Source organism: Rhinopithecus bieti, unplaced genomic scaffold (assembly GCF_001698545.2).
Source record: "Rhinopithecus bieti isolate Rb0 unplaced genomic scaffold, ASM169854v2 scaffold_31823, whole genome shotgun sequence".
Taxonomy (NCBI): Eukaryota; Metazoa; Chordata; class Mammalia; order Primates; family Cercopithecidae; genus Rhinopithecus; species Rhinopithecus bieti.
The window spans coordinates 2,868,336-2,876,735 of NW_016814121.1; the positions used below are offsets into that span (position 1 = coordinate 2,868,336).

Here is an 8,400-nt window from a genome sequence, read left to right on the forward strand (position 1 = left end):
AGAGAGGGAGGGAGGGAGGGAGGCAGAGAGGGAGGGAGGGAGGCAGGGAGGCAGGGAGGCGAGGGAGGGAGGAGGTGGCATGGACTGGAGGAAGGACGGAGAGGAGTCCAGGCCCCAGGTCCCCACACACCCCTCCCTCGGGCGTCCTGCACAGCAGCCCCCAGGACACCGCTCATGAAGCATCACTCAATCCAGAGGAGTGGCTGATGGAGGCCTTTGGGCCCCAGTGGCCATTTAGTGGTGGGAAAAGGAATCTTCCAGCATCCCCCGCAGGGGCGGTCTCCCTCTCTCCCTATTCCTGCATCGTCTGATTTGTTCTGGGTAAGGTCTGAATAGCAGTGAACCCTTCTGCCTGGGTTCAAATCCCAGCAGTGCCGCTCACCAGCTGTGTGACCTGGGCCAGCTCCTTAACCTCCCTGGGCCTCATTTTCCTCCCCTGTAAAATAGGGAGTAATACGCACTCCTTCCCCGGGGCCTTGGGAAGCAGCAGTCAGCACCTGGATAATGTGTGCAGTGGGCCAGCCCTGCCAGAAAAGCTGCCCAGGGATTCTGTAATTAAATTGGACTCACTCTAATTCCACTGGATTCACTCATCTGCACGAAGGGCTGAGAATGGTGCTGGGTCCTCGTGAGTCCCGTCCAGGTGGCGGCTTTGTCATGATTACCTCCCGCCTGCCCTTTCGTGGATGATGCGCTCCTGGCCCCTCACGTCAGTCCTGTGCTAGCTGAGCCAGGGCCCAGAGAGGGAGAGCGGCTGCCCTGAGACTCCGCAGCAGGAGAGTCAGGGAGGTGGGACTCCGGGTGAGACCCCAGGCTCTCAAAGCCCGGGTTCTGGCAGGTCCTTGGGGAGGAACGTGGGTCGGGCGGTCAGCTTTGCTGTGACTCCTCCCACAGCAGCTGCTCCTGGTTCCTGGACCTGGTGACTGGGACCAAAGCCTTCTTGTCCGGGCGGGATCAGGGAGGATCCACACAACCTCCAGCCAGCACACACTGACCCCGGGAGGTGTGGAGCCGGGGAGAGGCAGGCAGGAGGGAGAAGCGGATGGAATACCGCTCGCTGCTACCAACTTGTAAATCATTTCATTAAATGCTCTCTTAATCCAGAGTAATCACACCAGCAATGAAGCACGTTGGGTGTCTGAGCACATGTGTGTTTGTGGGGGAGGCCTGGCATGAGACCCCGGGCATGGGCAGGGCAGAGCTGAGGTGGGGCGGGGACAGCAGGAGGGAGAGAGTGGGATGGAGGCACAGAGCCGGCCTAGAGGGATGAGGATGCTGCCTCCTGCCTCCCATCCATTAAGTCAGTGCTGGGTGAGCACCATTGTGCCGGGCCCCAGCCCAGGCACTGTGGTCAGCAGTGGTCAGGTGGACCCTCCACTCTCATGGGGCTTCCGCACTGGCGGGGAAACAGCATGTGCAAAGGCCCAAAGGCCTGGTTTAGAAAATGCGAACACCGGATCCTGTCTGGCTCTGGCTGGAGTCTGGGTAAGGGTGCTGTCACCCCCACCTCCTCCCGCCTCCTGCAGTCCTCCCGCCAGCTCAGAGCCCCAGCGTTTGAAAAGCAGCACAGCTCCACTTACAGGGAACAGAGAAAACCAAACATGAAATCCGTCGGTCCTCAGTGACTTGCAGTAGCCCAGGGCGGATGGCACGTGCTTGGTGGCTGTCCCTTTCTGTCCCCAACTGCATGAGCTCAGCTGTCATTTATCATTTCTCCCTGGGATTCGCTTCCTACGCCCCTCAGCTTCCCCCACCATTTTCTCCCCGACTTCAGGCCTCAAGAGGATCCACGCCCTGACCACACAGACTGCCTATGAGCTGCACGTGGACCTGCAGGACTTTGACAACGGCACGGCCTATGCCCGCTATGGGAGCTTCGGCGTGGGCTTGTTCTCCGTGGACCCTGAGGAAGACGGGTACCCGCTCACCGTGGCTGACTATTCCGGCACTGCAGGTGAGGCTCCAGCCAAGGCAGGGATGGGGAAGGGCGTGGCCTGGGAGGATGGAGGACGGAGGAGGTCCTGCCCTCCAAAATGATCAAGGCTCATGGATTTTGCCCCCTTTGAAAGTAATCAGGTTTTGAAAATAACAAATATTGAGGGCCGGGCGCGGTGGCTCAAGCCTGTAATCCCAGCACTTTGGGAGGCCGAGATGGGCGGATCACGAGGTCAGGAGATCGAGACCATCCTGGCGAACACGGTGAAACCCCGTCTCTACTAAAACTACAAAAAAACTAGCTGGGCGAGGTGGCGGGCGCCTGTAGTCCCAGCTACTCGGGAGGCTGAGGCAGGAGAATGGCGTAAACCCGGGAGGCGGAGCTTGCAGTGAGCTGAGATCCGGCCACGGCACTCCAGCCTGGGCGACAGAGCGAGACTCCGTCTCAAAAAAAAAAACAAAAAAAACAAACAAATATTGATAAACTACCAACCCCATATCACAATCAGAGGCCTGAAACCAATCTAAAATTTTTTTAAGTAATACGTTTTTCAAATTGAAAGAGTGAACAAGACAGAAAAGGGAAAATTTTCATCCTTACCAAGGATTCCTTAATCCCTGTCTTCATCAGCTGATTCTGTTGCGTCATAAAAAATGAGCTTCTGTGAAGCTACCGTTCGTTTTTTCATAATAATGTTAATTATGCCCTTCAGCCCTCTGGGGTCAGGGTCAAGGCTACTTGCCTCCACCTCCAAGTCCTTCTTGGTCCTCACCCCTGCAAGGCGAAACCAGCAGAGCCTGGACTGTTTTCCCGTTTTGCAGATGAAGAGACTGAACGCAGAGCCAGGAATCAGGAGACCCGGGGTTCGGGTCTGCTGGGTCTCCAAAGTCGGTGGCTGGACCCCCTGGGCTGGGTTTTCCCCTCTCAGGCTGAGGAGGGGGAGGCAGGAGAGGGAATGTGGAAAAGCCGGGGGAGGGATAGAGACTGCCTAGACCCAGGGGCAGCCACAGGCACGCCCGAGGAGGGACTGCGTGCGTGTGACCTGCATGGACACACCCGGGTGTGGAGGGGCAGGTGTGCGTGCACGCGTGCACACCAGTGTGTATGTGTGAGAGCACGTGCGTACGTGTATGCACTCACGTCCAGGTTCAGGTGCAGTGCCTTGGTGTCTGCTCACACATGCAACACCAGTGGGCGTACCCGTGCCCCCCGTGCCCACATCTGTGTGCACCCCTGCGCAGGCGACTCCCTCCTGAAGCACAGCGGCATGAGGTTCACCACCAAGGACCGTGACAGCGACCACTCAGAGAACAATTGCGCTGCCTTCTACCGAGGCGCCTGGTGGTACCGCAACTGCCACACGTCCAACCTCAACGGGCAGTACCTGCGTGGTGCCCACACCTCCTATGCCGACGGTGTGGAGTGGTCCTCCTGGACCGGCTGGCAGTACTCACTCAAGTTCTCCGAGATGAAGATCCGGCCGGTCCGGGAGGACCGCTAGACCGGTGCACCTTGCCCTTGGCCCTGCTGGTCCCCATCGCCCCATCGCTGACCCCACCTCACTCCTTCGTGAATGTTCTCCACCCACCTGTGCCTGGCGGACCCACTCCAGCAGGGAGGGGCTGGGCCATCCCTGACACGAAGCCCCCTGGGCTGGTGAAGTCACACATCACCTTCTCACCATCCCCACCTGCTCCATTTGGCAGCTAACTGATCTCTTGCCTCTGTTGATGGGGGCTGGCAAACTTGACGACCCCAACTCCTGCCTGCCCCCACTGTGGCTCCCGTGCTGTTTGCCGTCCCCTGGCCAGGATGGTGAAGTCTGCTCCAGGCAACCCTCTGCTCTGTCCACCCAAACACCTGGCATTATGGGGACAGAGAGCAGGGGGCAGACAGCACCCCTGGAGCCCTCTTAGCGGATTGTGGGGAACGTCAGGTCTCTCTGAAGTCAGGTCTGAGGCCAGTGTCCTCCAGCCCTTCCAGTGCCAACCCTCACCCCCATTTCCCTGGTGCCCAGATAACCCACCTCTCCCCCAAGGGCCTTGGCCTGGCTGTGGGCTGGGTGGCCCCATCCTACCATGCCCTGAGGCCAGGAAGGGGAGCTGCTGCCTCTGGGGACCCATGCTCTAAGGCTGAGACCAGTTCCCTGGAGGCCACCCACCCTGTGCCCCGGCAGGCCTGGGGTCTCCAGTCCCCTTACCTGCTGTACCCACCTGCTCTCTGTCTCAAATGAGGCCCAACCTATCTCCCACCCACCGCCATCCCATTTCTCCCGCCTCTGGAAGGTGGGTGGGGCCCTGCACCGTGGGGCTGGGCTGTGCTAATGGGAAGCTCTTAGTTTTCTGGGCTGGGGCCTAGGCAGGGCTGGGATGAGGCTTGTACCACCCCCACCACCAATTTCCCAGGGACTCCAGGGTCCTGAGGCCTCCTGGGAGGGCCATGGGGGCGGCAACCCCTCCCTGAGGCCACTGTCTCCATGGGGAGGCCAACTCCTGCCAGTGACTGTGGCCATCTGGACCCAGGCCAGGCCCAGCGAGTGGTCAAGGGGCAGGGATCAGGTCACTGGGCAAATGGGGTTGAGGGGACTGGGGCACCAGACCAGGCACCACCTGGACACTTTCTTGTTGAATCTTCCCAACACCTAGCACGCTGTCATCCCCGCTCCTTGTGTGCGCACACGCAGAGGTGAGCCCCACAGGCTCTCAGGACCAGCAGCTGCAAGGGCAGGGCTGGAGCCGGGTCCTCAGCTTTCTGCTCAGCAGCCCTGGACCCGCGTGCATTGCGTCAGGCCCAGGCGCAGGGCGGTTTTTCCAAGGCACCCCGATGTGGGGCCTCTGAGAGGGTTGGAGTCAGCCTGGGGGAGCTGCCCAGCAGCCCCTCCTCAGGCACGAGGGGAGGTGGCTTCCTCCAAAGGACACCGATGGCAGGTGCCTGGGTAGTGTGGCGTTCCGTTCTCCCTTCCCCTCCCACGAAAGTTTGTGCTTAAAAAACAATAAATTTGACTCAGCACCACTAGGGGGGCGGTGGGAGAGGCCGTGTGACCTGGCGTCTGTTCCAGCGCCACTAGGTCATCCACATGCGCAGATGTCTGCAGCGCTTCCCTCTGCCGTGGCCCTGGGCTGCCCTGCCTGCTGGACAGGACCTGGTCCCTGCCTTCTCAGTCCTCAGCTGGACGCAGATACAGCCAAGAATCAGGCAGTGGCAGCCCAGTGTGGCTGGGCTGGTGGATGGAGCAGCCCAGGTGCGGGGCCACGAGGGGCAAGATGTGGGTAAAATGATCACACGAGATTCAAAGGGAAATCCCCCCTCAGCTCCTCTTCCCACCCTCTAGAAGCCAAGGGAGCCCACCCAGACCACCTGGGTTCCCAGGGCACCCTGCCACATTGCAGAGGCCAGGTGGAACTCAAGTTCTCATCCCAGGAGCCCCCACCGACAGGCCCCAGGCGGGAGCTACCAGCCTCCCCATGCCGGCGGCTGCTTAGAAAGTGCCAAGTGCTTTCTGATGTGTCATCAAACAAACTCCTGGTGAGTGTGAAGTTAATGGACTCACAGATGTGTGGGTACAGCAGGAGGCACCGGGGCCCTCGTGCCAGGGCTTGGCTACGGAACAGATGCACCATGGCTGGAGCCTGGCAAGGGGCCGGGGGCAAGTGGAGGGGGCCTTTGGGAGCCTGTGGTCCAGGTCCAGGCACCATCTGTCCTCAGCGGCCGGCTGCACTGGATATGCCTTTCCCTTCTAGAGCCCTGTTACTGCCCTAGAGCACCAGCCCCTGTCCCAGACCAGGAGCGGGCACACGGCCCCACCAAGCACCAGCTGAATGGGCACAGAGCTTGACATGGTGGGGAGGGCCCAAGCCAGTGCACTGCCCCCCCCCCCAGGGGCACGTTCAAAGACTGGCACTGGGGAAAAACGGTCCCTGCGCACCTGCTCTGGGCCACAGCCTCTCACCCCAGCCCTGCAGAGCCTACAGTCTGATACCAGTGCAAATGGCTCTCATCTGAGACTGGAGGACCGGGATGCTAGGAAAGCCCTGGGCGAGGGACAGCTGGAGACGTGTGGGCTGACTGACCAGGCCAAGGGCTGGCGTGTGCACAGGGTCGCCTGGGACCCATGGGCCCCAAACCCTGTCGCCCGAGGCCCAATTTGAGGGTGGGTGCTTGTGGCCCTCCATCCCACAATGCCGCCTGACTGAGCCTCCTCCTGCTTCTTCACTTGAGGGGAGTAAGCTGAGTGGGAGGGTTCTCTGCATCGCCACACTGGGACCTGGAGGCGGTGCACCTGCGCCGTTGCCTCTCCACGTGCACAGGCAAGTTCTGTGGATCAGTAAATGGCCTTCCTCCATTCCCCTAAACTTCGCACACATCTCAGAGAGTTACACCAAAGGCCACCCAGCTGACTGCCTGAGCACCAGGGTCCAGAGGATGGAAGGACTCTTGGTTTCCATGCTGGTGGCCTCAGCACATTCAGCCGGAGATAGGAACGGAGCTATGAGCCGTTCTCAAACAGCTTTCCCCTGCAGCTGCATGTAAATCAGTTTTATAATGTTTGTCTTTGGGAGAAAAGCTGTATCACCAGCGCCCCCCTCTTCCTGGTCCCCCTTACCCTTCCTGCCACCTATCCTCATCCACACAGGCCTCTGGCTGGCTTGGCTGGGGCCAGAGCCCTCGAAGCTGGGAGCCAGGGTCTCTGGAGGCCCTGTCACCCAGGGACGTGTCTGACCAGGCAGAGATTTGGAGGATTGTTGAACCATCTCAAACCATGAGGACGCTGACTCCAGGGAGGGGATGGAAGAGGGGAGGTACCGTTTGTGTGAGATGGGGGGACAGGGGACATGAAGAAGGCCCGTGGCCAGCAGCAGCCCCCTGTCCTGTGACTTCAGGAGCAATGCACCAGCAGGAGGACCCAGCAGAGGACACACAGAACCCGGAACGAGGAGACAGGACACTAAGCTTTGCCCTCAGCAGACTGGGCTTCCCCAGGGCCTCCATTTCCTCATCTGCTTTCAGAGAAAAGGGTGTCCCCAAACTGTGTGGCCCAAGCAGCCGGCAGGACTTGGCAAACCCAGAGGGCTGAGGTCAGGCCTCGGTGCGATTTGTGGGGAATGTGGGGGAGCTCTGGCCCAAGGCTGGCCATGTTGGCCCCCTGTGCGCTGACAGGTGTGTGCCTCGGGCCACACAGCACTGGACAGGGCTGCAGAGGGAGCTCAGGGGGCCAGCGCTGCAGAGGGAGCTCAGAGGGCCAGCACAGTGACCGGTGGAAGAAGCCTGGTACGGGAGCGTCGCTAGGAGAGGCTGTGGGTGCTTGGTGTCTGTGCGTTCTGTCTTTAATAAAGTCTCGTGGTGACCCGGCTCCAGTCTCTGCCTCCAGCCCAACTCCATGCCTCATGTCAGAGCTTGAGTGGATCAGATACCCATGTGTTCCAGGACTGTCTCTTGCTCTGTCTCCCCTGAACTCCCCCCCATCATTATTTTTAGAGACGATCTTTTTCTGTCACCCAGGCTGGAGAGCAGTGGCACAATCATGGCAAACTCCTGGGCTCAAGCGGTCCTCCCACCTCAGCCTCCTGAGTAGCTGAGACTACAGGTGCGCACTACCACACCCAACAATTTTTTTCCTACTTTTTGTAGAGATGGGCTCTTGCTATGTTGCCCAGGCTGGTTTTGAACCCCTGGGTTCAAGCCACCCTCTCGCCTCGGCCTCCCAAATTGCTGGGATTGCAGGCATGAGCCACCGCACCCAGCCACCATTTTTATTAGAGCAGCCAAAAGGCATTTCCCAGATAGCTTTGGACCCACCGGGGCTGCTCAAGACCGTCTGACTGGGCCAGTTCTGGGCTTTGCAAAGACGGCCTGGGCTGGTCAGGCAGACGCAGGACCTGCCTCCTGCACAAGCTGTGCCCAGTGGGGTTGGTCCTCCCGGGCCTGGGCTCTGGAGGATGAGCCCGGGGCCTGGTCCATTGGTGCATCCCTTCCGGGTCCCCAGGCTGATAAACTATCCCGTGGGTCCCTCCTGTGGCTGGGGCTAGAGTTCCAAGGAACTGAGACACTTTATTAAGAACGAACAGTCCCCAGTGGCTATTTATTCATAAAACCAATTTGAGGCTTACAGATAAAACAATCCCCGGAGTTTATTTAATAAAATCCAATATTTATCGAGTGCCTGTGTTGGAGGTACTGCACGGGGCCAGTAGAAAGAGCAGCAGTGGTGATGCCCTGTGCTCGGCCTCTGCCCGGCACCTGTCGGGGGCAGGCAGCCGGGGAGTCTCACAGCCCCCTGTGCAGCCATAGGTTTCCAAGTTGGGGTTCACAGAACACGAATCCCTCTCTTCCCTCCACCACGGACTCTCACTCAGCCAGCATAGTGCCCGCTGCTCTGACAGCTTGAGGGGGCAGAGGTGGGGGGGCAGAGAAGGGAGGGCAGAGGTAGGGGGGCAGAGGTGGGAGGTCAGAGTGGGGGGTAGAGG

At 59.9% G+C, this 8,400-nt stretch overlaps 1 protein-coding gene across 2 annotated transcripts in view; it reads left to right on the top strand.

The window, feature by feature from the left end:
- Positions 1 to 4,062, top strand: part of FIBCD1 (fibrinogen C domain containing 1) — a 37,033-nt gene extending 32,971 nt beyond the window's left edge. Inside the window, exons 8-9 of one of the 2 annotated variants that reach the window (XM_017849897.1) lie at positions 1,775 to 1,954; positions 3,178 to 3,437. In XM_017849897.1, coding sequence (XP_017705386.1) covers positions 1,775 to 1,954; positions 3,178 to 3,437 — 440 coding nt within the window. Of the gene's footprint in view, positions 1 to 1,774; positions 1,955 to 3,177 lie in introns of both variants that reach the window. The other variant, XM_017849899.1, reaches the window with a different exon arrangement.
- Positions 4,063 to 8,400: the final 4,338 nt, after the last annotated feature.